The following is a 26,292-nucleotide window of genomic DNA, read 5'->3' as shown; positions in this document are numbered from 1 at the left end:
CAGTGTATCCTTTGTTCATCCTAATATTGCTAAATATTAGCAACAATGGATTTAAAATGATGGCTTCTAGATGGCATATTAATTCTACAATAAGTCCCAATGGCTTCTGGAGTTACACTGTACCCAGTAAACAACCCCCAACATAGATCTAATATTTCTAGAATTGGCATTTCACTTTCAGATGCTGTTCATTCTGTGTAGCATAGAAACCCAAGCATGGAAGAGATGGGAGGCAGGAGGAGGGAGAGAGATGAACATTGTTTAAAGTAGAATTTGAAAAGTAGTACGCTCAGGCTTTGGAGAAAAGATGGTGGTGTTTTCCTGCTGGCAGGATAATCAAGAGAAGGGTTATGCAATAAACAGTAATAATGATCAGGCTGACAACAGATTTCTGAAAGTAAGAGACAGATAAGTAGTTCAGGCAAAAGGACTTATTAGATTGCTGATAAAAAAAAAAAAGAAGAGGGAGTAAGAATCATGGCCCGAAAACTTGGGGCACATTCATATTTTGAGACAGAAAAGAGAAGGAGGAAATGGTGAAAGAGGCAGAGAAGGAATGGTGAGGAAAGTATAGCAGAAAAAGTCAAAAAGACTTCTGGAACATGTTACTTATGTAACATGTTACCCTATGTCCCTATGTCCCCAAGTTTTCACTCCTAGGTACATACTCAAAAGAAATGAAAACATCGGTCTACATAAAATCTTGTACATGGATGTTTGCATTGTATTAGGTATTATAAGTAATCTAGATTGCAGCATTATTCATAATAGCCAAAAAGGTGAAAACAACCCAAATATCCAAAAACTGATAAATGGATGAATACAATGTGGTATACCTGTATAATGGTAAATTATTTGGCAATACAAAGGAATGGAGTACTGATATATGCTACAGCATGAGTGAACTTTGAAAACACTATGCTAAGTGAAAGAAGCCAGCCAATCACAAAAGACCTCATATTGTAATGATTCCACTTATATGAAATATCCAGAACAGGTAAATCCATAGAGACAGAAGATAGATTAGTGTTTTCCAGGGATTGGGAAGAAGAGGGGAAGGGGGACCGATTGCTAATGGGTATAGGGTTTCTAGGGGAGATGAAAATATTCTAAAATTGGATAGTGGCAATAGTTACACAACTCTGACTATACTAAAAAATGATGACATATACTTTAAAAGGGTAAACTGTATGCTATGTAAACTATATCTCAATGAAGTTGTTATGTATTTTTAAAATGCAGTTTGTCCAAATGTATGGCAAATATTGACTATTTTGCCCACATGTAACGTCAACATTTCTCTGTATCACTGCGACTATTTACCACTGTTTAGGAAGTTCTAGTTAACGCAATTGGAAGAGAAAAGAAAGAAGGTATAATTACTCAAAAGACAGAAACTAGATTATTATTACTTGCAGATGATGACTGTCTACTTAGAAAACCCAAGCAAGTCAACTGAAAAAATATCAGAACTAATAAGATTTCAATCAGTTGGCTGGTGTCAAGACACCCAGACAAAAACTGAGGCTCCACCATATGCCATCAACAACCAATAAGAAAATATCATGAAGGAGAATCCATTCACTGTCTGTGGTGTGTGTGTGTGTGTGTGTGTGTGTGTGTGTGTGTGTGTGTGTGTGTGTGTGTGTGTGTACACTGCAGGTGAGTAAGAAAAATAAAATGTGCATAACCTGGACGAAGGTATAAATTTAATGAAATTTCACTGTATTTCTACAGAGTTTGAAAAATATTAGTTAAATGGCTCTAAAGTTTACATAGAAAGAAAGAAATGCATAGGACAAGTGCAATTAAAAAAACATTAAGGCAAGTCATATTATAAGCCACAGTAATTGAGTCTTGCATTGTAGCAGACTACACAGACCAAGGAAAAAAGGAAAAAAGTACATATAGGAATTTCGTTTTTAATAAATGGTAATTTGTTAAACGGTAATGAAACATATTGTGTAAAGGAAGACAGTAAAAAGCAGGGAAAAGGAGCTTCGACCGAGTGAAGATTATCATCCTAAAAGGTAAGCAACCAGAGAGCCATATGCAGTAGCAATGAAAACAACATTTCCCCCTCATTCATAAGGTATCTTATATCCAAAGGGCAAAAGGGGTTCTATTGATTTTGGTCTTCAGTTCCATGAAATACATAGAAGCTTAAAGCTTCTAGAGCAAATAAATGTATTGCTTAAAAGACTGTACTAAACTGTGTTCTCTTTAAAATTTGCCTTACTCTGTTATCTGAGAATATCGAAGTGGAAATCTTTACTTTTAAAGTCCAATACTCACTTCTTTTTTACACTTCCTCTTGCCATCAGACAGCAACAGAGGAATCCCCATGCTGTCTTATTTCATTCAACAACTTCAAATTAGAATTTTTTTCACTAAAAAGCTTATTAAAATGTAGTTTTAATGCTCTTAATGCAAATTTATTATAATCTTGATCCTCTAATTAGTAATTACATTTTTCAATAAGGAGCTGACAAATCTGTTGACCTAATATAAATATATCTTGGTTGCAGTGGTTGTGGCTACCTGACTAGTACAAGCTTTTCAAAATTCATAGATGGTGTACCTAAAAAGGGTGAATTTTACTTTATGCAAATATACCCTTAAATTTGAAAGAAATATCTTTTCTCTAAGGATATCAAACTTTTTCTTTATTTTTCTTCTTTCTGTATAGTCTCTATTTCTTCCATGTAGTGTACCCCACCTCCCACCCCATATTTTGGCATCTGTCTTTAATAGCATAAGTTTTCCTTACATGTTAAGTGACCCCAGACTTTCCATCAGGGGTAGGGTACTAAAAAGCTGACTGTAAGTGCTTTGCTCAAAGGTGAGGTTTGTCAACTGTGGGCTTCACTATAGGGTGATTTGGCCATTTCTTTGTGAAATCTCTGATCTCAGTTTCTTTAGGTGTTTTCTCTTGTGTTAGTCAGAATCCCCTAGTCTCCCACATAAGGTATCTACAACAGCATGTCAATAATTATTTAATCTCTCTTTTTTTTAGTAGGTATTCCCACTCTCACCTACAACCCATGTCCTCCAGTGTAGAAACCTTCGGTTTAACCCTCTCTAGAGAACAATTCTCCAGTCTTCTGCAAAGTGGAAGAAGGACAGTTACTCAACTGTGTGGAATGGGAGGTCTAATTCATTTCTTCTTTTTTTTACTGATGTGAAATTCACACAACATAAACTTAACCATTTTAAGGTGTACCATTCAGTGGTATTTAGTATACTTACAACATTGTGCAAACCACCACCTCTATCAAGTTCCAAAACATTTTCATCACCCCCAAAGGAAACCCTGTACACATTAAACAGTCCCTCTTCATTGTCCCCTCTCCCGAGCCCCTGGCAACCACCAATCAGCTCTCTGTGTCTGCAGATTTGCCTATTTTGGACATTTCACATATATGCAATCATACAATATGTGACCTTTTGTGTTTAGCTTCTTTCACTTAGCATGTTTTCAAGGTTCATCCATGTTGTAGCATGTATCATTACTTCATTCTTTCTTATGGCTGAAAATACCCTTCCATCGTATGGATAGACCACATTTTGTTTATCTATTCACCTGCTGATGGACATTTGGGTTGTTTCCAGTTTTGGGCTATTGTGAATAGTGCTGCTATGAGCATCTGCGTACAAGTATTTGCTGAGTACCTGTTTTCAATTCTTTTGAGTATATACCAAGGAGTGGGATTGCTGGGTTATATGATATTCTATGTTTAACTTGATCTCACTGCTTTTTAAACAGACTTTCAATCAATCCTCTTATTTTAGACCCATTCTCAGCCCTCCCAAGACACTTCTAAAGGTGCTTAGTGCATTTCCTGAGTCTTTAGGGTTTCTACGATCTATTTCAGGTTAGCTCTGTTTTCTACAATGCTGTCTCAGTATTCCGCTTTCTCAAGTTGGCTAGATCTCATCCGGTTTCCAGCTTCAAAACTATTGTTGCTGTTATCTCCTCTCCCATTCTCCTTGTCCTAGTAAGTTTATGCCTTCATTCTATCAAGTTACTGTCATTTTAATGAGATTTCAGAAGAGACTGAAGGAGTAACAGGTATATTTAATCTTCATTTTAAATCAGAAATCCATAATAAACTTTTTAATACCAACTATCTACTATTCTATCCATCCAATTTAAACTGTCTCATACAATGAATTTATTATGAGGGGAATGTAAGCATATATAAGGATAACTTCTGTTTTCAATAAGCTGATAAACTGGTCAAGAAGATGTAGTAAGATAAAGGTCATTTTCTTACATATGTTTAACACTTGTATGAACGTTGAGGTTCTGTTATATTTGATATGGTAAACTTATGGAGGGTTGAAAGGTAAAACCCATATCCATATATAGGTCAGGTCTCAGATGAAGTACGAAGTCATCCCAGGCATCAATCACTAGGAAAGAGAAAGATGCCTAGTGAGAAAAAAGGAACTGAAGTGGAAGTGGGGCCTAGAAAGCGAAGAGTGGAGACTCTCAGTTCATTTCAATATTTGCTTCCAGGACCAGACTTTGAAGACTCAGAATGTCTAGGTAGGTGTTTTGAGTTGATATGGATCAAACATAGTCACTGCCAATGTGGAAACAAGCTAAGACAAAGAAAAATGGCACACCTGCAGTGAATCACAAACTGAAGACACAACTAGGTTTTGAAATCAGAGTAACCAGGACTATATACCAATTCCCCTTTTTATTATTTCCTATTTTCATAGTCTTGTTAGAATGTTGTGATCTTGTTCCCTTACAATACTGTGGCAGTTATGCACCCACATGGGCCAGTGGTGAAGAGGAAATAGCAGCCCCCTTAGCAAAGGGAAGTCTGAGGAACTGCCACCTCCTATATAATATTTTTCTAATGCCCTGTTGGATGATTACCTTTCAGTGCCCACTTGGGAGGCTGAATTTTATCTTCTATAAAGAAAAGTATCCTTTTATTACAGAAGTTACATACATAAATATTATGTACACACTTGGCTATGCGGCCTCATTAAGCCTTGGTTTCCTCATCTGTAAAGTGGGAATAATAAATGACTCATAGGGCAATTGTGAGGATTAAATAAAATAATCCTGGTAATGTATTTATCACAATGTTTCATATATATTAAGTGCTTAAAAAAGATTAGTATTAGCAGCTCCCTCCTCCTCCTCCTATTATTATTATTACTATTGTTATTACAAGGCAAGTACCAAAAGAGAACATGGCAAGGAGGCAGAGACCACACTGAGTTGATGTGACATAGAGAAAAGCTTCACTGAAGAAGCAAGACTTTGAGCTGGGATATGAGTTTGAAAAGATGACCATTTTAGGGGACTTCCCTGGTAGTCCAGTGGGAAAGAATCTGCCTTCCAATGCAGGGGACGTGGGTTTGATCCCTGGTCGAGGAACTAAGATCCCACATGCCTTGGGGCAACTAAGCTCTCGCACCTCAACTAGAGAGCCCGCGTGCCACAAACTACAGAGCCCAAGCGCTCTGGAGCCCAAGCACTCTGGAGCCCAAGTGCCACAACTAGAGAGAGAAAACCCACACGCCATAACTAGAGAGAAGGCTGCGTGCCACAACGAAGACCCGAAGCAGCCAAAGAAATTAAAAGAAAATAAATAAATAAAATAAATAAATATTTTTAACGCAAAAATTTTCAAATACATATCACCAGGTGTAGATTTCAAGAACAGTCACTGAAATTTGATGAGAATATTTAAGGAAAAAAAATTAAATAAAAAGTCTATTTCCCCTAATTTGGAAGTTCCCCCAATTGGGGGATTAAGAGATACAAACTACTATATATAAAATAGATAAACAACAAGGATATATTGTATAGCAATGGGAATTATAGCCATTATCTTGTAAGTATAATCTGTAAAAATACTGGATCACAATGCTGTGCACCTGAAACTAATATAATATTGTAAATCAACTATACATCCATTAAAAATAAATAAATCAGTAAACACACATACACAAGCCACTTCTAACAAAGTAGTCTAAATATCCACCTATTACACAGGAAAATGCTCTGACCAGATCCTATTTTGCTTGTGATACCAATTATTGTCATTAGATGTACCAAAATATCTTTTTTAAAAATAAATTTATTTATTTATTTATTTTTGGTTGCATTGGGTCTCTGTTGCTGTGCGCAGGCTTTCTTTTTAGATGCAGCAAGCGGGGGCTACTCTTCATTGCAGGCTTCTCATTGCAGTGGCTTCTCTTGCTGCGGAGCACGGGCTCTAGGCATGCAGGCTTCAGTAGTTGTGGCTCCCGGGCTCTAGAGCACAGGCTCAGTACCTGTGGTGCATGGGCTTAGCTGCTCCGCAGCATGTGGGATCTTCCCGGACCAGGGCTCGAAGCCGTGTCCACTGCATTGGTAGGCATATTCTCAACCACTGTGCCACCAGGAAACCCTCAAAATATCTTTAATTTCTTCACACACAAGATTTAAACTATTCCACATCACAGAAACCAAAGCAATTTTAAACAACTAAAATCAAATCAGGCTGATTTAAACAATATAGTAATGACAATTCCTACTAGCAAGGCAAGAGAAACTGGTCATTTAACAAATATTTAGCTATAGCCTGAAAGTCTGTGCATGTTTATACATTTGCACTTTAAATATTTTATGTTAATATATTACTTTCCTCCAACAAAAAGCTGTAATAAGTAATATTTTGCAATAATAATAAGAGAACTGAGTATTTTATTGTTTTTACTATTAACTCTCTAGCATTTAATTTTACTAACGATGTTTTGGGCTAATTTTTCACCACACTCTAGAATACTATGCAGTGTTCTTTAAAAGCAGTATTCTTCTACTTCTTTTCCATAATTCCCAGTATTATTCCAATCAAACACTTTCTTTCTAACATGACTGCAATATATCTTCTAAAATTTCTTGGATATTTAAATATTTTGCTTGCTACAAATACAAGTCCAAAATCGCATGCTTTAGTGATGACCCACAGTTTCTTACCTGCACTTCTCAAATTAGGGTCCAGTCCTGGCATCTCTTTATTAGCTTCAGGGCTGACACTGTAGACTGATGCTCCTGCTTCACTGACGATACTGAAAAGAAAGAAAAGGGGAATATCATTTTCCAAACTTTCTACTTGCCTCAAGAAAATAAAAGAATGAGACTAGGTATTATAAGAAAAGAAAACTGCAGGGCAAAGCACGCTCTTTATATTTCAATGATACCTATACTATTTAATTTTACATTAACATAAAATGATTAAGCAATGCTTATTTTCTACACATAGGAAATACACAGGCTTAAATCCATAATGAATTCATTCAGTCGTTTTCTGTTTAAGAGAGAGTTTATAAATGAACACAGTGGATTCTCCTCCATGATGCCAACATCAAAATTTTCAGAATACTTAGCTCCTCTTGTGTTTATAACCCATTATTGACTGACATTTATGACTCCCATCTGAATCATTCTAAAGCATCTTGGGAAGCCCAGACATGTGTGTGGATATGTGCATATGTGGATATACACAAAAAACCATTGCCATAAACATTGCCATTATTATTACTTGGTTATAATTAAAAACCACAATGTGAAAAGGAAGGGGATCAGACAGGATCCCACTTCTTTTCAAGAGGGTCTGAAATCATCCTTTTGGTGAACTTGAAACATACCACTTCAGGCAGGTGTTAAACCACTTCATTTCATCACTTCTTTAATCGAAGCATCACACATATCATCCTGTTCCTTTCTTCTTTGGCTCCATATACTTTACAATCCACAATGGCAGCACTCTCTTACAGATGACGGTTGTATAGTGGTTGACATTTGTACAGATTACCAAACATTTTAAAGTTAGAGGCTTTCTTTATGACATAATACGTAAAGAAGCATCATCTACTTTAAGTATTTACAATACCTTTGGTTCTCTACCATGTGACCATCTAGATGTCACAATTCAAAAGCAGAAACATGTTAGTGCTTAATTTTTAATCCACTCTTAGAAACCTCTCCCATTCTCTGCTCTTCAGTAGTTTCTTCAATTGTGAGACAAGTTGAGCAGATAACTTTTAACATATTGCCCCACTGTAACAACTCAACACTGATAAGTAAAATGTGAAACGGTTAGTTCGCTACTCCAAAGAGTTCTTTGAAGAACTCTTGATTGAACTTTGACAACAATTATAAACCACAGAGACTTGAGAAGATTATTTGGGGGCAACGAGAAGATTTATATCTTTTGCAACCAAGATCTACTAACCCAAATTTCATAATAGGCAAAATGAACACTCTGCAACTGAAAAGCAAGGCTGCTCATCCTGTTCCTCATCAACAGCATCATCATGATACAATAAGAGGTGCATACTATATACAAAGCACAAAGCCAACCCCCTTATGAAACAGGATAAATAAGAATAGTCAGCCATCAGCCATGGAAAATTTGGTTTCAAACACAAATGAACACTCAGCCTAACAAATTTTTTTCTAAAAAACCAGAGTATCTGTGAAGTGCAGAGAAAAGAATATTTTTAAAAATCTTACCACAAATTTATTTTCTGGCATTGCCAGAAGCCTCCAAAATTACCTCTATTTGAGCAAAGGAACGTAAATGGTAAATAAAAGTTCCCATTAACTGTGGGCTTCAGCAGTTGGGTACCTGAGAATTTGCTGGGTGATTCACTGTCTCTTGGAAGTTATAATTCTCAAAAGACTGAGGGAAACTGTTGCAAAGAAAAACACTCAGATAATAAATATTCCTCCAAATACCAAATTGCCACTTCTTTTAAACAGAGGAATACAAAACAGATGTGACACGCTGCACCCAAAGATTTTAGATTAACATTAATATTAAATCAATACAAAATGCAGTAAATTTCATATGCTTTAGTTACTAGACAGCATGGGTCCAATAAACTGTTCAGTACTACGCGCAGATCAGAATGCTTAAATAATCTAAATGAAGAGAAAAAGCTCAACACTGATTACTTCAATATAAAACATATAAGGATCTAAGAAGTATATGTGGCAAGAGTTAAGTGAAAGAAATCAAGCTGGGAGTGGTGATGATTTTTTCCAGGAGAAGCTGCTAAGAACAAAAGTTATAACCTTCCCCCCTTCCTTTTTTTCTTTCCTATTTAGGGTTCAGGGATAGACATTAAGTAGAAAGTATGCTAGATTGTACAAGGCACTTTCTGTTTATTAGGAAGTTTCCCAATAAACTATTAGAAAGTTATTCCAATTAACTCTAGTATATTTTGAGGAAAGCAAAAGTAAACTTTGCACAAAATACAGATATCTAACATTTAATACGTATTATGTCACAAAACAAATTTCACTCAGGTGTAAACTAATTAGGCTCATAATCTTAGCAATTTGATTATTTTATTTACTTTGCCATAAATCAGACAATACTCTGAGTAAAACATAACTTTGGGGGAATTTAACTGACACAGTTCTAACTGAACTCAAAGGTTTTGAGATCATTACAGTACTTGAAGCCCTTTCAAATTGTTTGTTTAGACAAATGCCTAAATAGATACATATGGTATATCAAACTTTAAATATATAAAGTACACTTCAGAAGCTACCACTGGACTTAACGTTTTACCAGAGCTATGTGTTAATGTGCTAATTCTTTAGAATTAAATTGATAATTTTTAAAGCACTTTATCTAATTCAGCACTTTTCTAGAGTCTTTCTAGGCTTTTTAATCTGAAAATATATACATACAAACCACACACTCATAACCTAAAAAACAAGTGAAATGCCCACAATATAGATGGATTTACTTTTAAATTCATTTAAAAAATTTTAACAAAAACCCTGCAAGTTAAAAATGCCAATTTTTGTTATCTCAAGTAAAATTCAATGCTGTTACATAAATCTGATCATTTATCAATATAATGTACTTTATTTTTTAAACAAATATATGTTTAAACCACAGAATTTATATCTCCACAGTTTATAAGTCTCTTCTACCAAGATAAACTGTATGTTGGTGAATCTTTTAAAACCACGCTTGCAAGTACTTTTCTTACAGCACCTATTCATTCTGACAGTAAAAGAATGGCGATTTCTTTTGCCAAATTGAGATGGGAGAATTTTTTTCATGAGAGAGGAAAACTAGCTGTTTTTTTTAAGTTATTGGGCTAATAGTTTTCACATTCATTTACAAGGTTGCTTGAAGCCTCTGTATGAGTCTCCTCCCCTCTTCTTATTTCCCAAATATGAAAATAGCTTTTTTGTTTTTCTTATTTTAAAATAAATTGCATGCTTCCTATGTTAACAAGAAAATTCAATTCAAAGTTTACCTACTTAAATGAAAACACAATTAATATTTAGTAAGCTATCAAAAATCAGCCAGGATATATTTGCTTAAACTAATAAAAACTGATTTCTCATTTTTTATAAAAGTATACTAGAATTACTTAAATGTTACCAATATCTAGAAGCTTCCTTTTCCTTCTGCCCACCAAAAAAAATAGGTACTAAAAAGCTCCGATACTAAATGCACAGCTCATTTCACTAAAGTTTTAAAAATAATTTATCTAAAAAGTTTTTCCAAATTTTCAGGCTGAGAAACATTCATATGAAGAGAGGGTAGGTAAATGACCTAAGTTTCTCAACAAGTAACAGAAAATGCTATAAAAAGTTAATCAACACACATCTTAATTTTTTTCTTTGCATATGAGAACCTGTTTTGAAGTATGAAAGGATAGCTGTTTGTATTTTGGGGATAGGAGACAAGGCCAAAAACCAAACCACCATAAATAAAAGGGGCTCTAGGGTTTAATGTTTAAAGGATACTTATTTCTAAAAAAAAAAAATCAAAGCAATTTTAAATTCCTTTATTTAGTGATGAATTTTCATTTCAGGGAGTCTCAAATGAACAATACCTAGTCACTTTAAAAACTAACATGGGAATTCCCTGGCAGTCCAGTGGTTAGGACTCCACACTTCCAGTGCAGGGGGCACGAGTTTGATCCCTGGTTGGGGAACTAAGATCCCGCAAGCCATGTGCACAGCCAAAAAAAAAATTTTTTTAATTAAAAATAAATAAAAACTAAGGTAATCTGGTGATGATAAGGAAGCAGGGGAACAAATAAAATCCTATACTATTAAAGATATTTAAACTGTAAAACTCTTTTGGATGGTAATTTGAAAATATAGATCAAAAGTCACAAGAATATGCATTCTTTCTGAACTGGCTATTATATTTTTAAGAATTTATATGAAGGAAATTTTAATTTACACAAAAACTTAAACAGCGTTATTCATCACAGCATACCTCCGACCAAAAGAAACTGAAACCAAAATGCCTATCATTAAAGAGTTCTTTAATGAAAACCTATACTGTCATTAAAAATTACTGTTGTAATGTATTAAGTGGAAAGGCTGGTTATAAAACTAAGACATGAGACCAACTTTGATATTTTTAAAATATAGGTATATACAAAAGAAAAAAAGGTTTATGTTAATATTAATAGTACTTAACTATGAGTTATTCCTTTAAAAGAATTCTTATTTCTTTAAATTTTTCTGCAATAACTGTAATATTTATTTGTAAAAAGAAAAAGTTTAAAATTTAAGTTTCAAATGACCATTATTTACCTGGCTAGGAGATCCAATATTGCATAATAGCCAACATTTTTTTTTTAATCAAACTTTCTTTTAAAGTTATCAAAGTTATTTTGAACTTAAGTGTGGGTAAATATATCATTTGTTAGTAATAACTTCCAAACATGACTCCTAGGAAACCTCAAATAATAATATTTTATGATATTGTTTTATAACATGAAAGAAAGGTCAAGAATAATTTTCGATTTGTACATACAGGTCATATAAAAAGCAAATGCACAACGAAAAATTTTATAAGAAAGTACATATAATATACATTTTAAAGTTGTACTTAGTCCTTGGCCTGTGCATCCAACCCCCAAGTTATTCTTCATGAACACCACGGCACAATCAATTCACTACCCACAACAGAAAAGGTGTGAAGTGACACAGTTGTATACCAGGAAAGTAGTGTGTGTGAGAAAAAAAAACACTAAGGGCAAAATATGGTGAAAAAGAAAAAGAGCAGAAATACACCACCTCAAGATTTCAATGGCACCAAATTTACATGTAGGTATGTAACACTAGCACCATCTGGTGGAAGACCAGTTAGAAGCCATTCTCCAACTATCACAGTTTTTTAAAAAAAATTCTAAGCTATCTTTCAAAGAATGAGCATTTTCCAAAGAGAATGAGTCTAGCAATTGTACAGTAATTATTTACACAGAGGACCCATAACAAGCCTGTTGAGAACTTAAAATGTCTACCAAACAGAGGGTGAGTATATCCTGGGATGGACATCTTATCACATCCACTGAGCAGTATTTCAACAATACAGAATTCCCTTGGCTACTTTTCCTTCAGTGTCTCACAGCATATCAGATGAACACTTTCTAGCCACAAAAGAAACCTAAAAAGGACAAACCCAAATTAGCAACTACCAAACAGAACCGTAATTTGGAATTTGGGGTTCCTCAAAGTAACAGCTACCGACTCTTCTGGGCCATAAACATAACAATAGTATTCATTCCACATGAGAATCTGATTCTGGTTTATGTTCACAATGATGCTGAGCTGCTACAATGTACCACAATGTGTCAAAATATTACACTTAAATCACTTCTACTGCTGTCAGTGGGCCACTCAATTTGACAAAATCACTGGTACCTTCAAATGCCATCAAGGGGAAAGCCAATCAACAAACTGAAGGACAAAGATGGAGAGCTTCTCTCTATTTGTAGGTTGAGTCCCTCTGCTGAGGTAGAAGCAGTTTCTGACAAAGAATGGAACAGCAGAAATTGTCGGTCTCCACCACTCTCCAGGGTAAGCATTCCTTTTATTTTCTTTCTCCCTTCCCTTCACTGTCTTCTGTTTTCCTTTTAAAAACAAAAATTCCTCCTTTATTTTTTTTTCCCCATCTATGTTTGAGTCCAACATGAAGTTGTTACAAGTACTGCACAATACCACTAAAGGGAGCTCAAGGAAAAAAGTCACAGCAGCAACCAACCACAAGGCCTGATGCCTAAGTGGTGTTAGACTAGGCACAAGGAGAAGGGCCCCACTGAACCAAGACACGAAAAGCAGGCTTGAAGAGCAGAACACTGGGACTTCCCTGGTGGCGCAGTGATTGAGAGTCCGCCAGCCAATGCAGAGGACACGGGTTTGAGCCCTGGTCCGGGAGGATCCCACATTCCCCAGAGCAGCTGAGAACGTGTACCACGGCTGCTGAGTCTGCGCTCTGGAGCCCGTGAGCCACAACTGCTGAAGCCCGTGCACCTGGAGCCTGTGCTTCGCAGTGGGAGAGGCCACCGCAAAGTGAGGCGTGCACACCACGGGTAGGAGTGGCCCCTGCTTGCCGCAGCTGGAGGCAACGGTGCAGCGGTGAAGACCCAACGCAGCCAAAAAAAGTAATTAAAAAAAAAAAGAGCGGAACACTAACTGTGAAAGAGGCTGTTGTTTGCAGCAGTACTGTAAGCATTCCACGTTCGCTACTAACGAGTTCCCAAAAACTAAGAGGGCAAGGAAGAAATACTGATCTAATTTTTATGCTTTCATCAACATTTTGAAATGTCCTGATTTAAAGAACATGATGTCAACCTACCTGCCATCCCTACTGCCCCAAACATACCAAAAAGTATGCTTCTCCTGATTCTTGCAGTTAACTCCAAAACGGTCAAATTTTTAGGTACTCAGCTTGTATTTACTCATAGAATAACAGATTATCTGTGTTTGTTTATTCTTGTTCAAATGCAATTCTACATTTAGATATAAATCTAAGAGTATGAATTGGAGAGTTTTCTTACAAAGGGAGAAGTTTATTTTTTTCTTTTCTATCCCTATCTTTTTTTTAAGCTTAGGTACATCTATAGGAATTTATCCACTAATAAATAAGTGGAATTCAGACTGCTACGGCATAGACTTTTCAGAATGAAACTTATTGCAAGATATTTTATTCCTTTATTATCCATCCAATAACAGAAGTCAGAATCAGAATTACTAATTTAGAGGGTTATAATATTCTAATATTTTGCTAATAATAAGTGCTAAATAATAAAATGTGAATTATTAAAAGTTTTAAGAAAGAACAAAAAAGAAAGGAGAGAAGCAAAGGGAAAAAGATAATGAGAAATAAAATAATTAGAGAGACAGAAGCCAAGATACACTTTGCCAGCAACTAACAGCCCAGTTCTTTTCACCTACAGTTGAATAAAGTTTTGGAAATAACAATGGTTTGTGCTACATTCCCTAATATTCTTCCAAATGCTACTGCTAAAAATCTCAGTGGACTCCACTAATAAATCACGTACATTTTATCAGTTTTCACATCCTGTTACTCACTCCTCTTTTTCTCCCTTGTCTGATGTTTGTTTTTGCCTCCATCCCCCACCCTGCCAACTTCTACTTTCCTCTGACGTGAACTTATACCTCTGCAGAAGTCATCACCGCCCACTTAAGGGACCCTATCTACAAACTTCACTTAACACATTCACCAACCAGCAGTCTCCAGTTTGAATCATCAGGCTCTTTTCTGGGGCAGCCTCAAACTTTAGAATTTCTTTTGGCCACCCAGATAATGCTAGGGGAAAAAAAACCCAAACAAACTCTGAAAGCACAGGCCAAATGTAAGATGATGACTCTAGATCAACCACTTTTTCTAATCGTGGTTTTCAAAAGTACACTGAACAGATGGAGGGAGAGAATGAGTTGTTCAGTTCAGCAGGCTGCTCCATTTACTTCTTTATCTATGGTCAGATCTTTACTTTCTTGGGATCACTGCACATTTCTGGCTCTGCTATATTACCCTGTGTAAATATTTAGGAGAAATAATTCCTTTCAAGGATCTAAACTTCCACTGTCGTTATGGCAAATGAACCTGTTTATGCTATGTTTGTTAAGTAACAGCAAGCCTAAAAGAACACAGGAATTTACTAATATATGTGGTACACAAACATCACAATCATAAAGCTTCTCATAGGGTCATATCAAGAACATGAAAGGCCAGTTTATTTTTACTCCCACTGCCCTGTAATTTTCTTTAACTCTACTACAACAGTCCTTAATTCAAACCTTTCCTACAGTTACAGTAACAGGGTAGACTGAATGTACATAAGCTGTACCAAAACTACTCACATCTCCATTTAACCTTCCTTGATTCTCAAGTGGTTATCAAACTTAATCCTACATCAGAATCTGCTGGAGGTTGTTAAAACACACATTGCCAGGCTCCACCCCCAGAGCTTCTGCTTCACTGGCGCTGAGAATCTGCATTTCTAACCAGTTCACTGGTGATGCTGATGCTGCTGGGACCATATAGGTTTTAAAGTCTTATTAAGGTATAACTTACATTTCATAAAGTTCACCCATCTTAAGTATACAATTCAGTGACTTTTAGCAAATGTTGTACAATCCTCACCAAAATCCAATTTCAGAACATTTCCATCCAGAAAGATCCTTTGCGCCCATTTGCAGTCCTCATTCCCATCTCCAACCCTAGGTGTCCACTAATTTACTTTTTGTCTCTATACATTCACCTGCCTGGACATACCATATAAATGGAATCATAAAATATGTGGTCTTTTCTGTCTGGCTTCTTCACTTAGCATAATGTTTTTGAGATTCATTCATGCTATAGTATCAGTACTTCTTTTTTATTGCTGAATAGTATTCCACTGTTCTAGAAATACCACATTTTGTTTATCCATTCACCAGTTGATAGAATTTGGGGTTGGTCCACGTTCTCTGGTATTATGAATAATGCTGCTATAAACATTCATTTACAAATATTTGTGTAGACTTATGTTTCATTTCTCTTGGATATATTCCCAGGAGTGGAAATGCTGGGTTGTAAATTCATGTCTAATTTTTTAAGAAACTGCCTAAGTACAATGAATACGGGCTCCAGTTTGTTCACTTCCTTGACAATACTTGCTGTTGCCTTTTTGACAACTATTCTAGTGGTTATGAAGTGGTATCTACTTCTGGCTTATTTTACATTTTTAAATCATTGATGATGTGAACACTTACTCAATGTCTTTGTTGGCCTTTCCTAATCTTCTTTAGTAGAATATCTTTTCAAATCTTTGCCCATTTTTATTGGGCTTGTCTCCTTATTATTGACTTATAAGTGTTTTTCTGTATTCTAAATACAAGTCCTGCATCAGATACATGATTTGCAAATATTTTCTCCAAATTTTTGGTTTGTCATTTTCCTAATGGTCTTTTGAAACATAAAAGTTTTAAATACTGATGAAGTCTAGGACGACACTTTGAGAGCCAGTGTTCTAAAGCCTCAGGTGGGGCATGCGGTGGTGCGTGCGTGCAGTGCAGCTGGGCAATGGGATAAGATAGAGGGGCGGCGCTGCCGCCAGGCCCACTCTCCGTCCACTCCACACGTCGCGCCGCCCGCCTGCCCGCTGCCCAGCGTCCGCCGCCTCCTCCGCCATGGCAGTGCAGGGAGGAGACCATCTCCCCCGGAGACGGGCACACCTTCCCCAAGCACGGCCAGACCTGCGTGGTGCACTACACCAGGATGCTTGAAGATGGAAAGAAATTCGATTCCTCTAGGGACAGAAACAAGCCCTTTAAGTTTGTGCTGGGCAAGAAGGAGGTGGTCTGAGGCTGGGAAGAAAGGGTTGCCCAGATGAGCGTGAGTCAGAAAGCCAAACTAACTGTCTCCCCAGACTATGCCTACAGTGCCGCTGGGCACCCAGGCATCATCCCACCAAATGCCACTCTCATCTTTGACGTGGAGCTTCTAAAACTGGAATGACAGGAACGGCCTCCTCCCTGAGCTCCCTGTTCTTGGATATGCCATGGAAGGATCTGGCGCCTCCAGATGTGCACAGCGAGTCCACATGGAGCTTTTCCTGAAATTCCACTACACTCTTTGTATAAGCATCTTCCTTCGCTGAATGTGTTCCGTCATCAGCTTTGCTCTTCCCCTTTCTCCTGGTATGTATGTTGAGCTGAACTACACTACATAAACCTCGAGTTACTCATTTTAGTTTGTTTTCATTTTGGGGTGAAGACTGAGTTTCAGTCCTTTGGATCTAGGTTTCCAGTTAAGTACTAGTCAATTGTTAACAGCACAAGTAATGGGTTGACTTCAGAATAGGAACTGGTGTGTGGGGTGCAAGAATCTTTTTTATTTTATTTTGGATGAAAGTTTTATCTATTATATATATCTATTAAATATTCTTGCTGCTGCGCTGCAGAGCCATAGCTGATTTGAGGCGCTCTTGAGGACCGAATTATTCTCCAAGTTGAGAGACATCCTCGGGTTGAATGAAAAGCCCGACCCCAAACTAAAGTGGCCTCCATTGCCCCACCCTCCCCTCCCCTTAACCCTCTGCCTTTTGAAAGCAGATCATTTTCACTGAGATGTTGGACACTACAGGGTCTGTCCCTGGGCTAGCAGGGACCTCTGAAGCCTTCTTCATGGCCTGGCTTTTTTTTTTCTTTCCATCCTGTGGTTTTTCTAATGGATATTCAGGACTTTTGTAATCTCATAGCTATCCAAGCTCCACTTCCTAAATTTTAAGAACTTTAATCAAAAGTTAAATTGAAGGCGCTGTTTGTAGACACTTCACACCCATGAAAGCCCAGCCATCATGACAAATCCCTGAGTGTTGTCTTAAGAAAATGATGCCGGTCATCACAGCTTCAGCATCTCCTGTTTTTTGATGCTCAGCTCCCCCTGCTGATCTCAGAGTTTCCTGGCTTCTTCCTCTCACCCCTCCGCTGTCCTGTGTAGTGATGTGGTGAGAGAAACTGCTGCCTACTCCCCTACCTCCACACTACATATGAGTTTCAAGTTTTATTATTGCAATACAAGTGCTTTATGCTGGCTTTTCTCAAAAACAAAAACAATGCCTCAAAAATTCAAAAGAAATAGTAAACCCTTAAAAAATGTGAAAGCTTAGTGGTTTCCATCTGCAATAAGCAATACGTAAATGTCATGCATAGTATCTGCTTTTCTGTTTTGTTTTGTTTTGTTTTAGCAAAGCCTATCAGAACTACCATCCTAAACATATTTATTCTTTTTATGAGAGAGGGAAAAGAGAACTTGCAACTTACTGGCTTTAATACATTATGGAATGAATAAATTCAGCTGCAGGTGGGCCTACCTGGGAACACTGGATGACATGCTGGCATTAAAGAACATGGACCCGTGTCAGCATTTTCAGAAGCATTGGTCAGTCCATGGCTTTTGACACCGTTCTTAAGAATATAAGAAATATGTCCACTTTACAAACTAATGGGAATAAAGATAAATGGTGCACCATAGACGATATTATAGAAAAAGAGCATATTACCTGAAAGATACATTTGATTTATTTTGATATTTTTATTAGTCTTCACGTCAGGGCATTTTAAAACAATTCATATACCAGTACAGCCCTTTCTTTGTTGAAAATTCACTGTACCTTAAGTGAAGAGGAGCCAAAGATGGCAGCTAAAATTCAAATCTTGTCTAGGACCATAACTTGCAAATGTATAAAACATACTTCAGGAAAACATAGGATATGTTTGATTCAGGTATAAGCAATATAAAGATGATTCATTTCCAGGGTGAAACCCAAATTACTACAAGTTTACCTCTTGATGATTATCCATGTCCACAAATCATAACAAAATAAATCATAAGAAAAAGAAGCTTATATGAACACACTATTTCTATAACCATGACCTAAGATACAGATTTCATGATTTTATGGAAAAACTATAATGATAAGAAGGATCCAGTTAAAAGATTAAGAAAACCCATTTAAATTTGCAACAACGATCCTTCTTTATATAATTCAAGTCAACCTAGGACCCAAAGCAAGAAGTTTTGTATACTGAAGAATTCCCATGCTTCTGCTATGAAATGTTTTCAAATATTTATGTTCTAATTCATGGACCCTGCTCATAAAAGCCGTTAGTCCTCATTGCCTTTCAGTTGCTGGAGATGGATTTTATTATTCTACTAGTCTTTATAAATTACAATACAAGGAAGAAGCCTGTTGGCCAAAACTCATTCTCCTTTTTTCACTGAGCCGCTCAAAGCCACTTAAGAAGTTGTCCAAAGAGATGTCAGAGAATACAGTTTCCCAAGTGATCCACAGTCCCTCAACATGGTCTGGCTCCTAATAAAACTTACAGGGCATCTCATCCAACCTTTTTACATTTTTTGCAATTCAAAATAACTAAAGTTATTGGAACATCTTTCCCAAATTACACAAAATTAAGCTATCATCATCTCTGTGATGTTACTGGTCCTGAGATCCAAGATAAAGATGTAAGAAATAAAGGAAAGAGTTTACTCAAGAGCATACAGCCAATTATAATTTATCCATAAGATTGAAAGGTAGGAATAAGCAAAATAATGTTGATACGTTTTTAAGCCTTCATTTTATAACAGTGTTCAAGTCCCTTCTTCAACCAGTTAGATACCAATTACTAGGAGGAACAAACTCAGCAGGTTACACTACTTTTCCTGTCCTTATTTAGCAATCAGTCCTCTGGTCTTAGAACACTAAGGCTCAATGAAAAAAAAAAGGAAGCAGCAGCAAGGACCTCAAGCAGGAGGTCTTACTCCTGGTCATTTAAAATTTGATAGTCATCAGTGTGTGTATCTGTATGACAATATGATCATAACAGAAGCCCATCCTCCAAAATCTGCAATTTCCTAGTGAGGTTCTTGATAACAATAAGGTACAAGGAGAACTGCACCCCCTGACCCCAGCTCTTACCATTTATCCCATAAAATCCAAAAAACTAATCACTAAAACCTTTGCTTATACTAACAGCAAATTAGTATCATGCCAAATAGGTACAAAGGTGAATAAGAACACATAAACAAACACCTTTGACTCTTCTGTACAAAATCAGTGTGCCTCTCTCCAAACTAACAGAACTATACCACTTCAGCAATTCATCCATTTATGAACAAATGCCGTCAGCCTATTCCTGAGAAAGGGAAGAATGATCAGTTATATCTGTCTTCATCTTGTCTGAAAATCTTGACATTTTTCAGCAAGTAAAGGTTCCAAATGGCAGGTGTCAGAATGCCTTAGCAGCAGTATGTGGTCATGTCAGAGCCACATAGAAGCTGCCTAGAGAGCACATTCTGAAAAGAGCAAACCCCAGACTTGGTTAAATCAATCTACTGCCAGATGCCACTCTCAGAAAAAGCTGCAGTGAGAAACATTCGCAAAGCTGCCCAGAGAAACATTCAACTCAGAGCTCTCACAAAAGGGAAAATAGCTGAGTGCAGTGGCACCTATCCATATCCTGTCTGATAATTTGGTCAAACTGGCTCAATGCAGAGATGAAAAATTGCCATAGAATTGTTTGCTTAGTCTACAAGTGAGTATTATTTCCTCAAGGTCATTTTCAGTTAATCTGAAGTAAATAATACGAATCTTCTGCACTTCCATAATATCTATAGTTTTCTAAAAGTGCTTTAACTCCTATAAGGAAGTCAGGATCATAAGTACCCTGTTCATTTTACCTGTGGGGTTAGAAAGAACCAAAGAGGTAAATAAAATTAAATCAAGATCATCTGAAACTAAGACTCAAAAAGGAAAAACTGGTCTCTGTACTGTTAGGCCAGGCTTCTTTCTACTTAGATGCCTACACTCTGCCCACTTCTCGCCTCCCAATCATCTTTTCACAGGTTTTCCCAATAATTAGAAAGCTTTGGAGCTTTTTATTTAATTTAATTTATTTATTTACTTATTTTTGCGGTACACGGGCCTCTCACTGTTTGGGCCTCTCCCGTTGCGGAGCACAGGCTCCGGACGTGCAGGCTCAGCGGCCATGGCTCACGGGCCCAGCTGCTCCGCGGCACGTGGGATCTTCCCAGACCGGGGCACGAACCCGTGTCCCCTGCATCGGCAGGCAGACTCTCAACCACTGTGCCACCAGGGAAGCCCAGCTTTGGAGCTTTTTGAAAGTTGTTTGTGAAGGTCAATCAATAAGCATTTTTGTTCCCAGAGGTTAACGTAATTGGCATGATGGTCTACTTTATTTCTCCTCAGATCTGAGTCTATGAAAAAGTAATGGTTTCTGAGGAAAACTCAAAACAGGAGATGCCAAAGAAGCATAAGAACAAGTTATGTTTTAGGGAGGAGCATTCACTGTCAAGTCATCTGGTTAGATACATCAGAAACTAAACAAATTAGGATTCATTCAGATGAACAGTACATAGTTAATGATATAACCATCCATGGAAAAGAACATTCAATATCATTTAGGTTTTTATACTCTATTGGAATATACAAAGGGATCCCTGGGCCAAGGATTGATACCTCAAAACACCTGATTTCCTCTCATACCTCAAAAGACAAAGCACAAACAAGAGCCAGGACTTCCTTGAAGTTAACAGTATTTTAAAATAAAATAGTGTCAAAATGAGGACATTTGGAAGCATCCAGAACAAGCATGATCTTCCAATTATTGCACAAAGAAATCGGATTCTTCCTTAACATTTTACTCCCTGTGGCTACACCACTGAAATGTATTAATTTGCCACACAATTGTGCATATTTTCAAACTAAAACAATTCACTGGAGTCTGCATTGTCTTGTCTTGCCTTCTAAGCACCTAGAAGATACTGTTCTTCAACTCTGTGCAGTTGGCCAAGTAATTTCTCATCTTTGTATTTTCAGATCTTATTCTAAGGCCAGTTAACATATACGGCACAGAAAGGATCAAAGTAAATACTAATTAACACAGACCCACATTCAGATAAGGACTAAGAGTATTCTCATATACATATTCTACAGTTTGAAAATCAAATGTATTAAATAAAATTAAAGTATTAAATAAACAGAAATTTCCTAAATTAATTTTTTATTCACCATTTAGTCTGCAAGTTTCTATTTCTATAAAACAAGTCATTTTGATATGATCATTTTCCATGTCTGCTGTCTTTTTCCTACACACTTTGCTAACTTAATTGATTCCAGACTTCCCAGCATCTCATGCTTTTCTGTTTTACTCACTGAAATAGAAGAATTTGTTTTTTTCATTAACATGGATAAAAACCAATTTGTGTTCATGTTTGGAGTAAAGATGAGTGTTGGTAAAAACAAAGTGTGATGCTGTTGTCAAGGAATGTTTATTGCTCAAAATCATGCAAATGATAAACAGACACATGAAATGGACAAGCTTTGTGCTGGCATCAGATTTAGTATACATTTCAAATGAAATAAAAGCAGAACTAGGACAAGCCAGAAACAGAGAGCTCATAATTTTCAATGTCATTGTAAAGAGTCATACTAAGTCATCACTTTTTTTCATTCCACAAAAAAGCAAGAGTACAAGCTAGGGCACTTAAATGTTAGTTGGTTAATGACATTCACCACAACCTCTTTAATTAAGCCTATGCTTATTAAAAGTCACTGAACATTCTCTAAAATTTAAAACCTTCTAATATCTCTTTTGGTATCCCTGGCAATTTTAAATCTTAATTGTTGGGCCTTATTTTGGGCAAATGTATTTTATCTCAACAATTCTAAGATGAAATCAGAAGCAGGGGGGGCAAAGATCCCAAAACTAACAAATGAAAAAAACATCATCTCCTGGTCTAATCTTACCTAAAAGTAATGACATCTCCCCTATCCCTTCATAAAGTTTCCTGCCCCAAATTCTTAAAACCTGGCCAGTAGATATTTATACAATTTTTAAAACACAATATACTAAAGAAAGTTAGAAGGTTGTTTGGATACTTAGTCATGCTGTAGCTTGAAGGTATAAACTCTTGAAAATTAAAAACAAATATAAAGATAACACAAATAAGAAGAAAGCTAAAGCTGTGTTCTTGAGATTCCCAAAGGTAAGAAAGGAAAAGAAAGTTATAGCAGTCACTTAATATGTACTTAACACCATGTGTAAAGAAAATCTGCGATATAATCTGATCCTGAAGAATTTAAACTACAGACTTCCTGATTCCCCAGTGCTGGCAATCACATCCAACAGTAACTGTGCACAATGGCTGAAAGAACTTTTAAAATTATTTCATTTCCCCTAAGTTTGTTTTAAGTATGAAGTCTCCATTCCAAAGTAAATTTTAAATGATTTGATGTTTTTCTGAAAATACATTTTATATCAAAGGGCTCCAGTGAATTTTTCCTGTTAATTTCTAGTGTAGTAACTCAAACTTAGGACAATTACAAGTAAAGTTACAATCTCTAAAGTAATATTAATGCTTCACATCACACACCTGGTGTCATATTCCAACATCATTTTCATCTGAAAGTTAAAAAAAAACAAAAACAAAAAGATGTTAGAATACAAACTCCAGTGTACATGTGTTAATGTAACATTGACTTTTTATTCCTAGAGGAAGACTGAATAGTGGTGTTTCTTCTTTATGAGAAATTATAAACAGTGAATTGCTAGATGTCATAAGTGATTTTACTAAAAATGGATATAAAAGTGATTTAAATCATAAGTCTTCATGAAACAAAACATCATTTATAGTCATAGGCATTCTTAACAATGCTATGAAAGATGTTTTCCTTCTTTTTCCCTTATTTAATGGGAGGGAGGAAAAAAGGAGAGAGAAAGGGAGGCGGGGAAGGCAAGGGAAGGGAAGGGAAACAGATAAATGTTTTCAGGAAAGAGAGAGTGAGCAAGTGCACACATACACATATATGACTGGCAAATCTATTAAAACTTTTTTTTCCACTAAATTATGTAGGATACAAAGTAATAACGACTTGTAAAGAAGTAACAGAACATAACCAATCAACCCTAAGCAGTCTACTTCTCCAAATCATCCACCCACCCCAATCTCAGGGGGATACACTGGTAGTGAAATGAATGCATTTTCCTCACCTGGAATAAATCACTACCATCATGAGCAAGTTTAGAGAGTATCCATTTCCAACCTTATCTACTGGTTAAAAAACAAAACCTCACATATTAGAAACACACAGACAAAGAAGAAACTAAAAAGCACTCTTTTCTGTTCTTTCACCTATTTCTCAGGCATAGAAACCAGGCTTCTGTCAGCAGATATTTTTCAAACACATGCTTCGGTTTCAATTTGGCCCTTAAATATTCTCCAAAATACTTGGAGAAATGCAGGTTTCTAAGATAGTTTTTCAGAAATAAATTAGCATGCATGCTTATGTATTGTGTATGCACTCTATATTTTCTTCAACCTTTAACTTCTCTATTTAAAAATGTAAAATTTCCATTATATAGAAAGAGATACACACCAAATCACTTGTACTGAAATTAGTCTCTTCCACCATTTTCAAATGCCATGGGGAAAATTTTTAAAGCAAATAATACTTCTGAGTTAGAAAGATGTAGATTATAACATAATTAAAGAAAAGAGGCCAAAAAATTTTCACATTTTATACCTGAATTTATTGTCCTTATGGAATACTGTTTTTGTCACAAAGATTAGTATTTACTGTATTAGTCCCACATCCTAACATCTACAGAAAAAATTCTTTCAACCATGTAGGAGTATTTTAGGTGAAGCTCCTATGAAAACACCTGCCAAGGAGCTTGAGCTATCATATTAAATGGATCACAGGGTTTACAAAGTGTTGCAGACGTTCAAAGGCATTCCCTGCACTGAGTATCACAATCATAGCAAGAGAAGACTTTAGGCACATGCCTAAGTTGTTTCCCTGAATTGTTTCTTGTCAAATTAAAATGTCAAAAATTAGTCTATCAAATGCCGTCCCTGAGGAATCTAGCTCAACCCAAAGAGCAGCTACCAATTAGTAAAGTCGGGTGTTTTAATGGGGAAAATTTTTCTTTTTCTATTGATATCTGAAATTAGCAGGGCCCCCAAAGAAAAGTTTCATCTCAGCAGTTAGTTTAAGTGCTACTGATAGCTATAATCACATGCAGGCTGCAATTCCTTTTGAAAGGCTTTTCAAATGAACAAATACAAAGAAAAAAGAGAAACACGAGTGTTTTCACAGTGAATGACTGCCTAGGATTACAGAGGTAATAAAAAGCCAAGGTTAGAGATCCAGATATACATGAGTATTGTGAACTAACAAAACAAAGTCAAATGAAATCCTTGCTTACTTTTTTGACAAGGTCAGTGTACCCATCCCTTAGCACAATATATGACTGAATTTCGGGTTGTAGAAGGTGCTTCAGGAAAATAAAATCCACCACAAATCATTTAATATTCTCTATTAAAATCCTCCAAGAAAAACATTTCCTGTTCACTTGGTTTTTTACCAAAAGCTGCCTATCTCTCAGAGGCTGCCTTGTTGAAGTGTTCATTTGTTAGCAGCACAAGTGTGCAGAGGTAACAGATGTTCTTTGCAGCCAAATCATACTGTATTTTTTTTTTTTACCTGATAGTCCAGATGAATTTATATAGTGCAACATTTGTGATCTACCCACAGAAATGTGAGCCATGTCCATGTACTAGAAAGAGCTACTGGTTGTCCATGAACTTCCCCCCAAAGGTTCTAAAACTTGATTTCAAAGGACAGAAATACAAGCAACAAGACAAACTCACAGAATAAGACTGTTTACATGAGACATGTACTTAAGTTGCCTAGGCTTACAGTTTGGCAAAAATCATTATATGACCTGTGGCTACTGAAGTAATCAAAAGGTTCAATTGTAACTGTGGCAAGGGACATTAAAAGCAAAAATTCAATGATATGTATATATTCCCACGTATACAGTCCTTTTGCACTTTTCACAAAAAGCCTCTTTGATTTGAATTATCAAACATTTCCCAATATTGTTGCCTTTTAAAGTCTCCATTCCCAAACACTAAGTTTCTTGGCTTTGTGGCTCAAGCGATGGCAAACAGATCATTTTCTGTTCCCTCCACTTACTTCATCATCAACAAGACTGCTAGAATCCAGTTATGTTAAGAATTATTTTCAACAGCCACCTTCAATTTCAAATGTTTGACGTGATCACAGACTCCCAATGCTAATCCCCTTTCAAGGTGAAATACCCACACTAGGGCCCTTTAAGACACACAGCATGGCTATTTTCTTGGCTTTGCCCTATCCTGCAAAGCTGCTGAAATACATTTGAATCCTTTCTCTCCTCCCCCATCACTACCAACCATCTCTTAAGCAAAGTAATACGCAGACCCACATGCTTTAGTCAAGACCTAAGTCTTGAACAAAGCAGTTTTCATGGTTAAAACATTTTCCTAAGTATGCCTCTAAACCTGAAAGCTATTTAAAGAAAGGAAAAGAAACTTTTCATGTAACTGACTCTCATTTCCCCAAGTTCGCTGCCTATAGACTATA

At 36.4% G+C, this 26,292-nt stretch overlaps 1 protein-coding gene and 1 pseudogene across 1 annotated transcript in view; one reads left to right on the top strand and one right to left on the bottom strand.

Moving 5' to 3' along the window:
• The window catches only part of SRBD1 (S1 RNA binding domain 1), a 222,481-nt gene that overhangs the window by 101,392 nt on the left and 94,797 nt on the right, over window positions 1–26,292 (bottom strand). The window contains exon 14 of the mRNA XM_065891116.1: window positions 6,992–7,083. Within this exon, the coding sequence (XP_065747188.1) occupies window positions 6,992–7,083 (92 nt within the window). The remainder of the gene's footprint in view (window positions 1–6,991; window positions 7,084–26,292) is intronic.
• On the top strand, window positions 16,509–16,814 carry LOC136133800 (peptidyl-prolyl cis-trans isomerase FKBP1A pseudogene; annotated as a pseudogene).

The sequence above is a fragment of the Phocoena phocoena genome, chromosome 14 (assembly GCF_963924675.1).
Source record: "Phocoena phocoena chromosome 14, mPhoPho1.1, whole genome shotgun sequence".
In the NCBI taxonomy this organism is placed as follows: domain Eukaryota; kingdom Metazoa; phylum Chordata; class Mammalia; order Artiodactyla; family Phocoenidae; genus Phocoena; species Phocoena phocoena.
The sequence above is the reverse complement of the archived record's forward strand: the minus strand, read 5'-3'. Positions and strand labels throughout refer to the sequence as shown.